The sequence below is a fragment of the Amblyraja radiata genome, chromosome 41 (genome assembly GCF_010909765.2).
Source record: "Amblyraja radiata isolate CabotCenter1 chromosome 41, sAmbRad1.1.pri, whole genome shotgun sequence".
Lineage (NCBI taxonomy): Eukaryota > Metazoa > Chordata > Chondrichthyes > Rajiformes > Rajidae > Amblyraja > Amblyraja radiata.
Window position 1 is genome coordinate 15,910,371 of NC_045996.1, and position 17,863 is coordinate 15,928,233.

Below are 17,863 nucleotides of genomic sequence, written 5' to 3' on the forward strand. Positions count from 1 at the left end.
CGCCTCCCAGCGCCCTCAGGAGCCCAGGTCGACGAGGCTGGAGGTGAGGGTGCCGAGGAGGGAGTCCTGCAGGAAGCGAGTGTGCTGGAGGGCCAGGCCGGGGGGGTAGAGAGCCCCGGGGGTGACGTCCCTCGGGTCGGGGCTCAGCTCGGCCAGCGCCTCCTCTTCGTCCGAGCTGCTGAGGAGGAGCCCGGCGCTAGGCAGCGGCAGGTGGGGCGGCCCGGCCCGCGGGCTCGAGTTCTCCGCGTTCTCTCTGTGCAGGGAAAGTAAGCGGGTCACTATGTGCGCTCCCTCACCCCCCCCCCCCCCCCCTTCACCCTCGCGGCGCTCCCTCACCCCCCCCCCCCCCCCTTTCACCCTGCGCGACACTCCCTCGCCCCCCCCCCCCCCTCTTCACCCTGCGCGGCGCTCCCTCACCCCCCCCCCCCCCCCCCCCCCTTCACCCTGCGCGGCGCTCCCTCACTCCTTTCCCGGGTCACTGGGCGGTACCTGTCCTTGGTCTCGGCCGCTCGGTCCCTCTGTCTTCGGTTCTTGAACCAGTTGCTGACCTGCGTGGTGGTGAGTCCCGTCGCCTCAGCCAACTCCCTCTTCTCCCGCGGGGACGGGTACGGGTTGTGCAGGTACCAGTCTCGCAAAACACCCCGGGACTTCTCCTGAACAGCGGGGGGAAAGACAAAGTTCCCTCAACTCAAAAGCCCAACCAACATCACCTGAATACTGAGGCCGGGTCCAACCATCCATTCATCGTAACCTTTTAATTCTACAGAAGAGAGGGGGTGGGATATACAGAAAGTGACCGGCCAGGGAGGGGAGGGGAGCAGAGAGGTGGCGAGAGCGGCCGATGATGGGGGTCTCACAGCAACTTACCGAATGGTGAAAGCCTTGGATAGAGTGGATGTGGAGAGGATGTTTCCACTAGTGGAAGAGTTTAGGACTAGAGGCCACAGCCTCAGAATAAAATGATGTTCCTTTACAAAGGAGATGAGGAATTTCACAAACAGAGCTCGATTAGTATGGGGTTGAGAGGGAAAGATAGATCAGCCATGGTGGAAGAGGGGAGTAGACTCGAATGCCCTAATTCTGCTCCTATCACTTATGAACTTATAAGAGTCATTTAACACCTGGGCCGCAGCACAGGGCAGGTAGGTAATGACAACTAACTGATTGAGAGCAAAACACATCGTGCTGGAGGAACCCAGCAGGTCATCTGTGGAGGGAATGGACGACGTTTCGTGTTGGGACCCTTCTTCAGATTAATGGACAGAGAGATAAGCCGACCCTCCTGGCCTACGGACAGTGGGTGAACGACCAGACACCAGACATAAAGGGAGAGAGAACATCAAGCGCTGACAAAGCACTGGGCAGGTATGGACAAACCTCAGCTAGAACCAACCCCAATTAGAAGACCCAGGCTCTGCAAACGTTTCGCGCGTTTAAATTCTTGTTTTGACAAGTTTGGAGGGATATGGTCCAAGCGCAGGCAGGTGGGCACGTTGGGCCGAAGGGCCTGTTTCCGTGCTGTATCACTCAGTGACTCTGTGACTCTAAGTCTACCGTCCTCGCCTGGGGTCCGGTCGGTTATGAATATTCCCGCCAACCATCACACGAGGAACTGCAGATGCAGGAATGTTCAGCAAGATACAAGGTGCTGGAGGAACTCAGCGGGCCAGACAGCATCTGCGGGGGGAACCCTTCTTCGGGCTGATGGAGTTTGGGGGGGGGAGGGAGAAAGTTGGGAAAGAGAGGCTGTCTCACACCTCACTTTTCCAGCTTTCTCCCCTCACAATCAGGCTGAAGACGGGATCCGACCCGAAACGTTGTTTCCCCTCCACAGATGCTACCTGGCCCGCTGAGTTTCTCCAGCACTTCGTGTTGTGATCACTATTGCCACTTCATTTGGCCCTCGCCCCCACCTGCCACCGACCAATCTCCGAACTGGAATCCCCAAACTAAGCACCCTCGACACCAATTGTACTTAAATCCAACCGAGTGGCAACATTCATGTTCCATTGACCCCCTAAACTCAACAACAACTCTGCCAGAACCGACCTTGCAAAGACCGATGTCCAATCCACTCCCAACACACGTTTCAACAACAACGACCCCTAAACTACAAATACAGGAACCCCAACACGGAACCAACACTAATCTCCATCCAAACACTGACCCATTCCTCACTTCCTGACACCAATTCCACTCGAAACTCCCCAATACCAAATCTCGCCGCGGTCCAACCACAAAACACGAGGCACTTATCAGCAGAGAAAGGCACAGAGTGCTGGAGTAACTCAGCGGGTCAGGCAGCATCTGTGGAGAACATGGATAGGTGACGTTTCACAGAGTGCTGGAGTAACTATGTGGGTCAGGCAGCATCTGTGGAGAACATGGATAGGTGACGTTTCACAGAGTGCTGGAGTAACTCAGCGGGTCAGGCAGCGTCTGTGGAGAACACGGATAGGTGACGTTTCACAGAGTGCTGGAGTAACTCAGCGGGTCAGGCAGCATCTGTGGAGAACATGGATAGGTGACGTTTCGGGTCGGAATCGTTTTTCTATCCATTCTCCAGGGATACTGCCTGAACCTCGTTACTCCAGTACTCTGACTTTCCTTGGTAAACCAGCATCAGCAGTTCCTTGTTTCTACATCTGAGCAGACGCCACTCCTGGCTCTCACCTTGAAGCAGTAGCTGGTTTCCTCTCCATCCCAGATAGTGCGGGGCAATGGGAACTTTCTGCGTACCCTGTACTTGCCCACCGCGCCCAGTGGCCGTCCCCGCAGCTTCTCAGCCTCGCTGTAGTGAGCCCTGAGCCACAGCTGCTGCAACTTGGGGTGGCTGTGCGCTGAGAAGTGGCAGCTCTCCAAGATCTTGTAGAGGTCTCTAAAGTTGCCGCGGTGGAAGGCTACTGCAGCCTTGGCCTTCAGCACGCTCTCATTCTTGTGCAGGTGGTCGCAGGCCGGCAGCGACCAGAGGAAGCGCCCCAGCCTCTCCACGCTGCCTCTCTGTTGCAATACCTCGCACACGCACGCTACCTGCTCCTCCGTGAAACCAAACGAACCCAACATGGCCATGGCGACTTGGCGAGGAGTGGCGGTGGCTGCTTGGGGCTCAGTCTGACCCTCACCCCGCCGCTGCCACCCTTTAACACCCAACCTCATTGCCATTGGCTCGTCAGCCGCTCAATGCAGGGAGGGAACAAGATCAAATTGTCTTCAATAATTCACCAGAGAGACTGGGGAAACTCGATCCCTGCGCCTAGCAGCTTCAATTGTTCGGCAGAGGCCGGCAGCAATAACACCGGCTTGCATTTGTGTAGCGCCTACCACACGTAGAAAGTCCTTGAAAAGAGTTTTGTGGAAAACGTGGTCATTAGTCAATGAATGTGGAGTGGATGTGGTCACTAAATAGTATGTGGGAGGGAGAGAAGAGAGAGGGTGAGTGAGGTAGAGAGGGTGAGTGAGGTAGAGAGGGTGAGAGAGGAGAGAGGGTGAGAGAGAGAAGAGGGAGAGGGTGAGAGATGGTGAGAGCGGAGAGAGGGGGAAGAGAGTGGGGGGGAGGGTGAGTGAAGGTGATAGGGAAGCAAATGTAGATTTTAGAATCTTGACATGTCAAACAATTGTGAAGCAAATAAAATCTGGGAAAATCATAAATATGGAAATGACAGAGGGGAGCAGAGGCCGGAGGTGGTTACAGAGGCGGGGAGGGGTGTCGGGGACCTCTGTGTCCCTCTCTCTCCACTAATGACATTTCTTGAAACCTTCTCTTTGACCGGGTTTAGTGTCACCTGATGTACCAAGTGCTGGAGGAACAGCATATGTGGAGGGAATGAACAGGTGACATTTCAAGTCCGGTTCCTTCTTCACACCAATGTAGGAGGGAGTAGAAAGCTGGAATAGAGGGGTATGGGTGGGGTAAAGCCTGGTAATTGATTGCCTCTCTGTTCCAGCTTTCTCCCCACCCCCCCCCCCCTCCCCCCACACACACCCCATTCCATCATTCTGAAGAAGGAAACAACATCTGTCCATTCCCTCCACAGATGTAGCCTGACCTGCTGAGTTCTTCAAGAACTTTGTGCTCCATCCAGTTCCCTGTATCTGCAGTTGCTTGTGTCTGCTTTGCTACCGCAAGGTCAGATTTACTTGACTTTACAGATACAGCACGGAAGCACGCCCTTCGTCCCACCGAGTCCATGCCGACCAGCGACACTAACAACAGGCAATGGACAATAGGTGCAGATGTTGGGCATTCGGCCCTTCTAGCCAGCACCGCCATTCACTGTGATCATGGCTGATCATCCACAATCAGTACCCCGTTCCTGCCTTCCCCCATATCCCCTGACTCCACTATCTTTAAGAGCCCTATCTAACTCTCTCTTTAAAGCATCCAGAGAATTGGCCTCTGCGAGTCAGAGGATTCCACAGATTCACAACTCTCTAGGTGAAAAAGTTTTTCCACATCTCCGTTCTTAATGACCTACCCCTTATTCTTAAACTGTGGGAACATGTTTCTTGCCTCTAGCATGTCCAATCCCTTAATAAACTTATATGTTTCAATAAGATCCCCTCTATTCCTTCTAAATTCCAGTGTATACAAGCCCAGTCCCCCCATTCTTTTAACAAATGACAGTCCCGCCATTCCGGGAATTAACCTCATGAACCTACACTACATTCCCTCAATTTCACAAATGTCCTTCCTATTTTCTGCTTTTCTACATACTAGGAACGATTTACAATTGAACCAAAGGCAAGGAACCCACAAACCTGTCCGTCTTTGGAGTGTGGAGTACCCGGAGAAAACCCACACGGTCACAGTGAAAACGTACAGCCTCTGTACTGACAGCACCCATAGTCAGAATCAAACCCGGGACTCTGGCGCTGTAAGTCAGCAGGTCAGGCAACATCTGTGGAGGGAATAGACAGATGACGTTTCCTTCTTGTGAAGTTTTGCGACGTTATAGTCGCCATCAAGATTCCCCTACCCCTTTACCCCAGATAGGGGAATCAAGAACCAGACGACCAGATCGTTTACAGTGATGGGGAAAGATTTAATAGGGATCTGAGGGCCAACATTTTCACACAGAGGGTGGTAGGTATATGGAACGGCCTGCCAGAGGAAGTGGTTGAGGTAGGTACTATAACAACATTTAAAAGACACATGGGCAGTTTTAAGTGCTGGAGTAATTCAGCAAGTCAGGCCACATCTCTGGGCAGGTACATGGATTGAACCACTGTTCTGTGCTGTATGTCTCTGAAGTCATTGTTGCCCTTCCTGAGATAAGTATCTTCAGGCAGTGAGTGTCCCATGAGGACTGGGGTCTAGTAATGGGCTGGCGTTGTGCTGGGTTGCTATGGGAGATTGTATCAACTTACAGCCCAGGCTGCTGATACAAACAGCCTACTCAGATTTCCTCTCTACAATGCACGTTGAATTGTTCGGATATAATTACCTGTATGCTGCACAATTAGATGGGTGGGAGAGGACGTTGTCATGGGGACATAACCCCAGCACATATCCCATGCACTACTTCCCCAATGCTCCACTTCATTACCTAAATATAGAAAACTCCCAAGATCCACTCTCCGATTATTCTGGAATCCCAACAGTTTGCTGCCTGGCTCCTCAGGAGATGTTGGCCAGTCCCTTTCACTTGGTTCTTGTTTCCTATGTTCTCTTTCAATGATGTTTTCAGTGACATTTACACATGCACTTTAGAAAGTATATGCAAGAGTTGATTCACAGCTCGATTTGGAAACAGCTCTGATCAAGGCTGCAAGAAATTGCAGAGTTGTAGATGTAGCCCAGTCCATCACAGAGACCACACTCCCCACCATTGTAGATGTAGCCCAGTCCATCACAGAGACCACACTCCCCACCATTGTAGATGTAGCCCAGTCCATTACACAGACCACACTCCCCACCATTGTAGATGTAGCCCAGTCCATCACACAGACCACACTCCCCACCATTGTAGATGTAGCCCAGTCCATCACACAGACCACACTCCCCACCATTGTAGATGTAGCCCAGTCCATCACACAGTCCACACTCCCCACTACTGACTCCATCTACGCTTTACGCTGCCTCAGGAAAGCAGCCGACATAATCAAAGAATGACACAAAGTGCTGGTGTAACTCAGCAGGACAAGCAGCAGCTCTGGAGAGAAGGAATGGGTCACATTTCAGATCGAGACCTTTCTTCAGTGATAGGTGGATACAGGTGAGAGGGGTTTTATGATCAAAGACTTGTCCCATCCCGGTCATTCCTCCCCCCTGCTCCCATCGGGCAGAAGGTACAGAAGCTTGAAAAGACGCATCACCGGTCTCTGGAACTGCCTCTGTTATCAGTCCTTCCATAAGCTGGGCTAATGTCTGATTCACATTTTAGACAATGTGAATGAGCACCCTGTGAATACCCACGTGGTCACAGAGAGAATATGCAAACTCCATACAAACAGCACCTGGAGTCAGGATCAAACCTGGGTCTCCAGAGCTGTAAGGCAGCAACTCTATGCTGTGTCATTGTGCTGCCCTCTCCCCCATTGCGGACATTGGATTTTGCCTGTGGAACTGGTGCGCTACAATGCTGAGAATTACATCCCACACTCTGAACTTGCCCCTTTGCTCTCACCTAGTAAACTTGAATTTGGCTTAATTGAATTGATCTTTGGTATTATCCAATCTGATTGGACAGAATGCAAAACAAAGATGTGACAATAAAACCACAATTCATCAAGTTCACGGGGACATTTATCATCATTACATGTAACCTTTTCACCCCCGAGAGTCACACAACCCAGATTCACGGTGACACCTCAGTACCAGGACCAAATCCCAGAAACACAGCCCTAAGGCCCACTCTGACACTTGCCTTCATTGGGAAGGGTATTGAATAATAAGTAAGTACTTAGTGAGTACTGTTTAGGTCATCATGATGCAGCTGTACAGGGTGTTGGTGGACCACACTTAGAGCACTGTGTGTTCACCCACCTACAGGAAGGATGTTGCCTGGGCTTGCGGGCTTGAGTTGTAGGGAGAGGATGGACAGGCTGGGGATTTTTTCAATGCATAGGAGGCTGAGGGATGACCTTATTGAGGTGTGTAATATCATAAGGGGCATGGATAAAGTGAACACTAACAGTCTTTTTCCTAGGGTTAAGTATTCTTAAAACTAGAGTGTACAGGGTTAAGAGTAGTGGGGAGAGATGTAGATGGAGGGATTTCAGGGGCAACCTGCTGTATCAGACTCCACTGTAGGCACAGACACTCCCAGAGGCAATGCGGGAACACTCACTTCAAGCGGCCCAGACGGCGAGGCTTGCTGGCTTCTACTTTCCGTTTCTCTGTGCGCTCGACTTTCTTCTCTGCCCGTCTCAGCTCCAGTTGCCTCACTTCCCTCTTGATGGATCGCAGGCGGAACAGCTGCTGCTGCCTCTCCCGTGCCTGCTTCTGCTCCTTTATCCTCAGCTCCTGAGATGAGATGACACGAGACACACAGTTGGAGACAGACATGGTGAGCATGGGCAGGACAATCCCAAGGCAAGGCTGCTTAACATTGATGGTCTTTTTCCTCTCAGGGTAATGGATTCTAAATCTCGGAAGATCTACGTTGTCCGGAATGGTGACTGACAGAAGGACTGATGAGAGTTGTGAACAATGACTGGTGGAGTCATCATGCAACAGAGGTCTGGGACACACTGCCTGAAGGGGCAGTGAGGCAGAACCAACGGCAGCTTCCAAAAGATCTGTTCCCCAGAATTTTAAAAGGGACCTCAAGGGTAATTTTTTCACTCAGAGGGTAGTTTGTATCTGGAACGAGGTGCCAGAGGAAGCTAAAGTGGATACCACTCCGACTTTTCCAGTCTAATCATAGATTCATACAGCACGGAAACAGGCCCTTCAGCCCAACTAGTCCATGCTGAATATAACTCCTCATCTAAGCTAGTCCCATTTGTCCGCGTCTGGTCCATATCCCTCTAAATGTTTCCCAGCAAAGTTCTTCAGAGATGCTACCTGACCCATTGAGTTTCTCCAGCATTATTTTTTGTAAGCCAGCACCTGCAGTTCCTTGTGTCTCCGACAGTGAAGAGTATTTAATTGGCATATGTAGCAGCAACGGAACAGTTAAAATCTTACTAACTGCAGATTAAAGGGGCCCATAAAGCCAATAACACACATATAAAGATATAATATAATAATCAACATACCTGAAATTAATAACCATAAATTGGATATTCCTTTTATTAACACACAATCACACTTCTAATTCACTTTAGAATGATACTCAGCAGACTGTGAAACAGATGTGTATCGGCCTCACAGACGAACATAGAAAGTAGAACAGTACAACACAGGAACAGGCCCTTCGGCCCACAATGTCTGTGCTGAACATGTCGCCAAGATTAACAAATCTCGTCGTCCTGCATGTCATCCATATTCTTCCATTCCATGGGCGAATCTAAAAGCCACGATCATATCTGCCTCCATCCCCACCCATGGCAGCATGTTCCAGTCACCCACAACACCCTGTGTAAACAAAATGTGCCCTGCACGTCATCTTCAAACTTTCCCCCACTCACCTTAAAGCTAGTCTTTCATTTCAATACTGAGAAAAAGGTTCTGACTACACTATCTAAGTTTCTCATAATAGTATACACTTCTATCAAGTCTTCCCTCAGCCTCCGATGTAGCCCAGAGCATCACAAAAACCAACCTCACTTCATCGACTCCATCTACACCTCACGCTGCCTGGCCAAGGCCAGCAGCATCATCAAGGACCAGTCTCATCCCGGTCACTCCCTCTTCTCCCCTCTCCCCTCTCCCATCGGGCAAGAGGTAAAGAAATATGAAAACCCAGACCTCCAGATTCAGGGACAGTTTCTTCCCAACTGAACCGTCCTCTCACCAACTGGACAGCGGTCCTGACCTCCCATCTACATAATTGGAGACCTTTAATTGGACTTTGTTGGACTTTATCTTGCACTAAACGTTATCCCCTTTATCCTGTATCTGTGCACTGTGAACGGCGTGCTTGCATCATGTATAGATTTTTCGCTGACTGGATAACACACAACAAAAAGCTTTTTCACTGTACATTTGACAATAATAAATTAAATTAAACTAAACTGCGGCTGCTGCTCCTCTTGGTGGCGACGGCAGCAAACGGCAGCTGGAGAAACTTTCTCCAAAACAAGATTTTGATTCAACCCCAGACATCTCAAACTCAGTCTAGTGTCGAGTGTTTAACTGCCATATGTTCCGTAAAGGTACAATGAAATTCTTACTTGCAGCAGCATAACAGACCTGTAATCGTTACACACACAGATAAATATAGAATCTACAAAACTTCAATAAATTAAAAACACAATACTTGTGTAAAAAAACACAAAGTCCTTAGTGCCAACCAAAGAAGTTCGTAATTGAGGTTCGAGTTGTGCACTCCTCCAATATTACAGTCCTGACATCAGAGACCACATATTACACTGCTGAATTACTGCATACTGGCGCAGTGGGTAAAGCCGCAGGTTCGATCCTGAGCTAGGGCGCTGCCTGTGAGTGGAGTTTGTCTGTTTCCCTGTGACCATGTGGGTTTCCTCCAGGTGCTCTGGTTTTCTTGCACATATCAAAGGCGTGCGAGTTTATAGCTTAAGTGTGTAGGAGGTGGATTAGAAAGTGCGACAACATAGAACTAATGAGAACAGGTGATCGATGAACTCGATGGGCCTGTCTCCATGCTGTATTTGTCAAAAGTTGTTTATCAACCTCGAGGTCAGTTTTAAGTCGTCTGTACCTTATTTCCGACGGTAGCAGCGAGATGAGAGCGTATTTCCGATTTAATCTCCTGAAGCAACCCCATGATGTGGTGACAGAGAACTGGCAGAGAGCACACCGAACGGGGTTGGCTCCCTGTAGTATAGGCTGATGTCGGCTCCTGAAGCACCAGCAGGGGGCAGGAGATCCCCGTCTGCAGATTGAGAGAGTCAGAGTCAGAGAGAGATAGAGAGACAGAGACAGAGAGAGATAGAGAGACAGAGAGAGTCAGAGGCAGAGGGAGACAGAGAGACAGAGAGAGAAACATAGAGACAGAGAGAGAAACATAGAAAGAGACAGAGAGACAGAGTTCAGAGGGATAGTGAGAAGAATGCAGGGACCCACTCCGTTTCACATCAAGAGTCAAGAATGTATAATTTTCATATACACCAGCAATGGAACAATTCCATTCTCACGTAGTTTGTGTGCAGTTCTTGCCCCATTACAACAGGACCCGATGCAGAATAGGTTTATCACAAGGCTAAAAAGGACACAAAGTGCTGGAGTCAGGCAGCTGTTCTGGAGAACGTAGATAGGCGATGTTTCGGGATTGAACCCTTCTTCTTTGTTCTAAAGGAGGATTCCAACCTACCAAGTCACCCATCCATGTAATTTTTTGCACAAAGGGCGGTCACTATATGGATCAAGCTCCCGGAGGGGATCATTGAGTCAGGTACTATCACAATGTTTAAAAAACATTTGGACAGGTACATGGATAGGATAGGCTTAGAGATACATGAAAGAAATGCAGGCAGGTGGGACTAGTGCGGATGGGGCATGTTAGTCTGCATGGGCAAGTTAGGTAGTTACCTGCCTGAACTACCTCCTCTGGCAACTCGTTGCATATATACAGCACCCCCCTATTAAATCTTGCACATCTTACCTTAAACCTTTGTCCTCTGGTTTTTGATTCCCCTGCCCTGGGTAAAATTCTGGTCGGACAGGAGCTAAACTTGCCTGGGAATCTCCTTGGCTTCCAATGATGGGAATGACAGAGGTTTTTGGCTAGCTGCCCTTTTCTTCACCCACATCAATCCTCACCTCCCCCTCCCCATGTAACTGTTGTCTCCCAGACCGATCTGACCCATGCTGACCCTTCATGGGAGTGTGTGAAGGGACCGCTCCCTGGATGTCCAGTCAGCCAGCAAACTGGAGGGCCCTATGGATTACCCTGGAGGAGGTCTTGGTTTTCAGGTTCCTTTACCTTCTTCATAATGTAAGACCCTCACCATCTTGGCCATGCTCTCATTTTACTCCTAAATGAGACCATGGCCAAGATGGTGTGGGTTTTACATGTTATAGGTTGCCTTATTAAGGCCACACCTCAAATAGGGAGCCAATATCATCAGAGATATTGATATGTCAGTACCTGGGGTGCGATCAGTACCTGGGGTGGAACAAGCAATGGCCTCCTTCATTCCTGGCTGCATGATATGTTTCTTGACTTCTGTTTTGTTTTGCTTGGCTTGTGTGATGTTTTGGTTATTAACATGGAGTGGATTGGAGAACAGTTGATGAGGTCTAGTTTTACAAACAGAAAGAAAACAACCCCCCAAAAGGCAATGAGATTATGTGCTCTTTCTGCCGACAGAATGAGGAAATGAGGTAAGATTTGTTTGTGCAGATTGGGGTGTCAGTACAGAATGTGCTGCCTTGCTGAGATAATTATTCTAATCCATTCAGGGAACATTCCTGCCTTTGACTGTACACAGAACTAGTCCCAGCTGGTTCCATGACGCTCACAACGTTTTGAACGGTTGTTTTGTGGGGGAAGGGTAGGTAACTTAAGGCAATTGGGGAAGTTTTTAACCCTTTCCCATCTGAATTCATTTGTTTAACGTACTCAGGCAGAAACAAAGGGGTGGCATGGTGGCGCAGCGGTGGAGTTGCTGCCTTACAGCTCCAGAGACCCGGGTTTGATCCTGAGATCCTGACTACGAGTGCTGTCTGTACAGAATTGGCAGATTCTACCAGTGACTGCGTAGGTTTTCTTCGGGTGCTCTGGTTTCCTCCCTCATTCTAAAGACATGCAGGTTTGTGGGTTAATTGCCCTCTGTAAATTGGAGAATAGGATAAAACTAGTGTACAGGGTGATTGTTGGCGCAAACTCAGTGGGCTGAAGGGCCTATTTCCACGCCGTATTTCCAAACTAAAGGGTGCAAACTCTGGGCACAAGCAACTGTTGATGCTGGAATCTGGAGCAAAGGACAGTCCCGGAGGAACACTGAGTGGGTCAGGCGGCAGCTGGGGAGGGAATGGGCAGATGATGTTTTGGATCAGGACCCTTCATCAGACTGATGGAACAGGGGAGAGAAAGCTGGAAAAGGGAGGCTACCATTTACCAGGCTTTGTCACAAGCATGCTTCTCTTTTGGACACAGAGTTGCCGGAGTAACTCAGCGGGTCAGGTAGCATCTCTGCAGAAATTGGACAGGTGATGTTTCGGATCAGGACACTTCTTCAGAGATCCTGCCTGACCTGCTGAATTAATCCAACACTTTGTGTTCTTCTGTGTAAACCAGCATCTGCAGTTCTTTGTGTTTGCTTCTTTAGTGCTCCATGCAAAATCTCCTCACGGTATGCCACTGTGAAGTAGTTCTCCTCCTCTCTCTGACAGGAGTTTTATGAGACGTTTGTCAGCCTGTACTGGGCCTGTACTCACTGGAGTTTAGAAGTTTGAGAGGGGACCTCATTGAAACTTATCGAATAATGAAAGGCCTGGATAGAGTAAATGTGGATAAATAAATTATCAGTTTATTTATTCATGTGTGTATATATTTATATCATGGTATATGGACACACTTATCTGTTTTGTAGTAAATGCCTACTATGCTCTGTGTGCTGAAGCAAAGCAAGAATTTTATTGTCCTATACAGGGACACATGACAATAAACTCATTTCGAGCGGATGTTTCAACTAGTTGGAGAGTTTAGGACCAGAGGCCATAGCCTCAGAATAAAAGAACATACCATGAGAATGGAGATGAGGAGGAAATTCTTTATTCAGAGGGTGGTGAATCTGTGGAATTCATTGCCACAGATGGCGATGGGGGGCCAAATCAACGGATATTTTTAAAGCGGAGATTGACAGATTCTTGAATAGTAAAGGTGTCAGGTTATGGGGAGAAAGCAGAATAGGATTGAGAGGGAAAATGATTGAATCAGCGTCAGCCATGATTGAATGGCGGAGTAGCCCAATTCTGCTCATATCACTCATGATCTTATGAGTCCCTCTCTCACTGTGATTCCTGCTGCTCTCTTGATGAAGGGTCCCAACCCGGAATGTCACCTATCCATGTTCTCCAGAGATGCTGCTGACCCGTTGAGTTATTCCAGCTCTTTGTGTCCTTTAGTGTAAGCCACCATTCGCTGTTCCATGTTTCTACACACCTCTCTTTTCCAACATTCACTATGATGCAATCTCTATGAAAGGTGGAAATTGCAAGATGCACACTATAGGCTCCCAATTACTGAAGAGAGAAAGAGCAGTAGATATTTAGGCAGATGATGGAAAGATGTAAACTCAATCGGGTTGTTGTAATGGGTGACTTTAATTTCCTCAATATTGACTGGGACTCCGTTTGTTGCAGAGGCGGAGAAGGAGCAGAATTTGTTAGTTGCATCCCGGCGGATTTCCTGAGACAGTATGTGGATAGCTCAACCCGGGTACGGTCCTTACTAGAGCCTTGCCACGTGATCTGTGTTTCAGTGCGAGATTGTTTTAAACACAGTTCAGACTTCACTTTAGAGATACAGCATGGAAACAGGCTCTTCGGCCCACCGAGTTCGTGCCAGCCAGTGATCACACCTGAACACTGGTACTATCCTACACACTAGGGACAATTTACAATTTTACTAAAACTAATTATCCTACAAACCTGTACGTTTTGGAGAAAACCCACGTGGTGACAGGTAGAAAGTACAAACTACACACAGATAGCACCCGTAATCAAGATCGAACCCGGGTCTCTGATGGTGGAAAGCAGTAACTCCACTGCTGTACCACTGTGCCACCCTAACAGTGATTGTAGGATTGATTTAGATTTTAAGGTAGTTATGGATATGGACAAGATCTGGCATGTCTGAGTCGTTTAAAGGCCAGCTGGCCAGAATTCAGGCCCAACATGGCAAGATTCAGGAAAATTGGATAACAACCTGTAGTAAATCTAGTCATACAAAATGAAGCATTAAGAACAGTCCAAAGGCATTTTAAAAAAAAAGAATGCTGAAGTAACAAAGCGGGCAGACAGCATCTCTGGAAAACATGGATAGGTGACGTTTTGGGTCGGGACTCTTCAGACTTCTTCAGTCTCTGCAGAAGGGTCCCGACCTGAAACGTCATCTATCTGAAGAAAGGACCCAACACAAAATGTTGCCCATTCATCTTCTTCAGAGATGTTGCCTGATCCACTGAGTAACTCCAGCACTTTGTATTTTGCGTACAATTTCAGCATCTGTAGTTCCTTGTTCCCCTAAAGCATTTTATGCATACATTGAAAACTAAAATGCAACTGAGGAGAGAGAGGATAGACACAAAATGCTGGAGTAACTCAGCGGGACAGGCAGCATCCCTCGAGAGAAGGAATGGGTGATGTTTCGGGTCGAGACTCTTCTTCAGACAGATCAGACTGGGGAGATAGAGGGATCGCTCAAGGTCAAAGAGGGAAATTACTAAAACTAATTATCCTACCAGATAATGGAACCAGAGGAAGAGGGCAAGATACTAACTGAGATATTTACATCAGTAATCACCAAGGAAAAGTACGTGGAGGATATTAAGGACTCTGTGGGGTGGGCTGATATTCTAGGGCAGGTTGACATCGAGGACAAGGTGTTGTGTTTTTGAAGAGCATTAAGCTGGATAAATACACAGGTCCTGACAGGACCTATCCCAGTTATTGAGAGAGGCAAGAGAGCAAATGGCGTGGGTCAACAGAAATATTTGTATGTTATTGAAGAAAAGGAAAGGATTAGCCTGGTCCAGTTCAAATGCCCAGGAACGAAGGAGACTACAGAGAGAGGTACACATTGCCCGACACTGCACAATCCATCACAGGTACTGACCTCCCCACCATCAAAGGGGTTTACAGGAGGCAGCCAATATCATCAAAGACACACACCACCATGCTCTCATTTCCCTTCTGCCATTGGGAAGAAGTTTCAGGAGTCTAAACAACTGTAAACACCAGGTTCAAGAATGACCTTCCCAATAACCACGAGAGTCTTAAAAGTACAAAGCACTAAGTGACGTATGGTCCACGAATTGTCTTGGTTGCATCAAGAGACTGAAGGGTGACCTGATGGAAATGTATAAAGCCACGAGAGGGTTGACAGGCAGGTTTTTTCCCGGGATGAAAATGTCAAATACTAAAGTTCATAACTTTAAGGTCAGATGGGGAAAGTTTAAAATAAATTTATGTGCTGGCTTGTTTTTCACACAGAGAGCGGTATGTGCCTGGATCATGCTGCCAAGGTAAATAGTGGAAGCAGATCTAGCAGTAATATTTGAGAGACATTTAGACATGCACATGAACGGGAAGGAGATTGATGGTTATAGTTAGACACAGAAAGGATTAGTTTAACCTGGCATTATGATCGGCACAGGCTTAGCGGGCCAAAGGGCTTGTTCCTGTGCTGTACATCTATGCTCTATTAAGGCTCCATCATTTGGAGAATTCATGGATCTTGCAAGATGCAAGGCTATAGTTTATTATTGTCATGTGTACAGTGAGTAGTGGGGAGGGTGTTTATGTGTGGGTGTGTGTGAGGGTGTGTGTGAGGGTGTGTGTGAGGGTGTGTGTGAGGGTGTGTGGGTGGGTGTGTGTGTGATGGTGTGTGTGTGAGAGGAGAGTGTGGGCATCCTGGGCCGCGGCGGGTTAAGCCGCTTGTTTACCCCGGGTAGGCGAGGGGGCGGGACGGGGGCGGTTCCATGTCCACCCGCTGCCCCGCGATCACAAAGCATTGAGCGGCGGCTGTGAGCGGCAGCGCCCGGCCCGGCCCAGTGAACCCTCATCCCATCCCGGCCCACACTCTACCCCAGGCCGCGGCTCCAGCGCCCGGCCCGGCCCAGTGAACCCTCATCCCATCCCGACCCACACTCTACCCCAGGCCGCGGCTTCAGCGACCAGGCCGCGGACCAAGCCCCGGACTCGCGTGATTCCCTCACCTGCCGGCGGGTCCGAGTTGGCGCGGAGCGGAGATGCGGGAGGTGGAGGCCCCAGCCTCGGCCTCGGGCCCGGCTCCGGCCCAGCACAGACGTCAGCGTTCCCGGGACGCGGCCCGCAGCCGCCGAGGCCGGGAGACGGAGCTGATGTACGAACTGTCCCGGCAACTGCCGCTACCCCACGGCGCTGCCTCGCATCTCGACAAGGCCTCGGTCATCAGGGTAGCGCTCAGTTTCATGCGGCTCCGCTCGCTGCTGCGGCCAGGTAGGCGGCCACTCGGCCCCGCGGCCCCTGCTGCCCCTTGGTGCGATGTGTTGGGATGGGATAGTACAGGGACGGGCTGAAGGGTCTGATGTTGGGTGGATGGGATAGTACAGGGATGGGCTGAATGGTCTGATGTTGGGGTGGGGAGGGGGTAGATGGGATAGTACAGGGACGGGCTGAATGGTCTGATGTTGGGGTGGGGAGGGGGTGGGGGTGGTTGGGATAGTACAGGGACGGGCTGAATGGTCTGATGTTGGGGTGGGGAGGGGGTGGTTGGGATAGTACAGGGACGGGCTGAATGGTCTGATGGGGGGGGGAGTTGGGGGAGGGGGTGGTGGTGGTGGGGGGGGAGCCCCTCGCTCCGGCTTTGTGCCCCTGAACTGTAATAAGGAGCAGGTGTCACTCGGGCCGGGCCGGTACCTACAGGTGATGCCCGCAGCCTCGACACACACCTGACATGTTGCTTCATGTCACAGACACAGCCGCCGGTGATCTGGACATGCACCTCAACGCCTTCTACCTGCGAGCTCTCCACGGCTTCTTCATGGTGCTGACAGAGGAAGGAGACATAGTTTACCTGTCGGAGAACGTCAACAGGTTCCTCGGGCTGACCCAGGTAAAGAGAGAGCAGCAGATGTGGGGTTACAGGTGGCAGAGTGAGTGAGGGTGGGCACTGATGTTGGTGGCTACAGTGCTGGCCACTGGTTCCCTGTGACCACAGCCCCATTAAAGTGTTTAAAAACTAGATTTTCACATTTTTAACGCATGATTGTATACTTGATTTTATTAAGTTATTAAATTAGAAATTGGTTTGGTCACATTGGGTTATATTGATGGAAGGAATTGACACAAATTATTGATGCAGTGATTTGTGACCATCGCCTTTTGCATATTTTGCGGACAGGCACATTCTTGAGGGAAACACAATGTGCTGGAGTAACACGGCGGGTCAGGCAGCATCTGTGGAGGGAATGGACAGATGACATTCTGGGTCTGAAGAAGGGTTCCTATGTGAAATGTCACCTGTCCATTCCCTCCACAGATGCTGCCTGACCTGCTGGATCTGTCCATTCCCTCCACAGAAGCTGCCTGACCCACTGAGTTCCTCCAGCACTCCGTGTATTGCCCAAGGGTTTGGGGATTCTAACAATTTAGGTGTAGGAAGGAACTGCACCGTTTTAAACCGAAGACAGACACAAAATGTTGGAGTAACTCAGCGGGACAGGCAGTATTTCTGGAGAGCCACAATGCTGCCAGTCACACTGAGTTACTCCAGCATTTTGTGTCTAACATTTCATGTATTCATTATCAAGCATCACCGGATTTTAAGATTTGAGAAATTGATTTTAGTTTAGTGTAGCTTAGACATACAGCACGGAAATAGGCCCTTCCGCTGATTGTCCATGCCGACCATCAATCACTCGTTCTCACTAGTTCTATGTTATCCCACTTTTTCAGCCACTCCCTACACACTTGGGGCAATTTACAGAGGGACATTTAACCTGCAAACCCGCACATCTTTAGAGTTTGGGAGGAAACTTGAGCACCCGGAGGAAATTCACGGGGTCACTTGGAGAACGTTTAAACTCCACACAGACAGCGCCCGAGGTCAGGATCGAACCTGGGTCTCTG

At 49.4% G+C, this 17,863-nt stretch overlaps 2 protein-coding genes across 2 annotated transcripts in view; one reads left to right on the top strand and one right to left on the bottom strand.

Moving 5' to 3' along the window:
- The window catches only part of six5 (SIX homeobox 5), a 21,187-nt gene continuing 3,324 nt past the window's right edge, over positions 1-17,863 (bottom strand). Inside the window, exons 2-4 of the mRNA XM_033014370.1 lie at positions 2,674-3,117; positions 490-653; positions 1-253 (exon numbers count right to left, since the gene is read on the bottom strand). Of these exons, the coding sequence (XP_032870261.1) occupies positions 16-253; positions 490-653; positions 2,674-3,069 (798 nt within the window). The 5' untranslated portion in view covers positions 3,070-3,117 and the 3' untranslated portion in view covers positions 1-15. The remainder of the gene's footprint in view (positions 254-489; positions 654-2,673; positions 3,118-17,863) is intronic.
- LOC116967760 (hypoxia-inducible factor 1-alpha-like) overlaps positions 15,733-17,863 on the top strand; it is a 17,332-nt gene continuing 15,201 nt past the window's right edge. The window contains exons 1-2 of the mRNA XM_033014367.1: positions 15,733-16,231; positions 16,708-16,847. Of these exons, the coding sequence (XP_032870258.1) occupies positions 16,003-16,231; positions 16,708-16,847 (369 nt within the window). The 5' untranslated portion in view covers positions 15,733-16,002. The remainder of the gene's footprint in view (positions 16,232-16,707; positions 16,848-17,863) is intronic.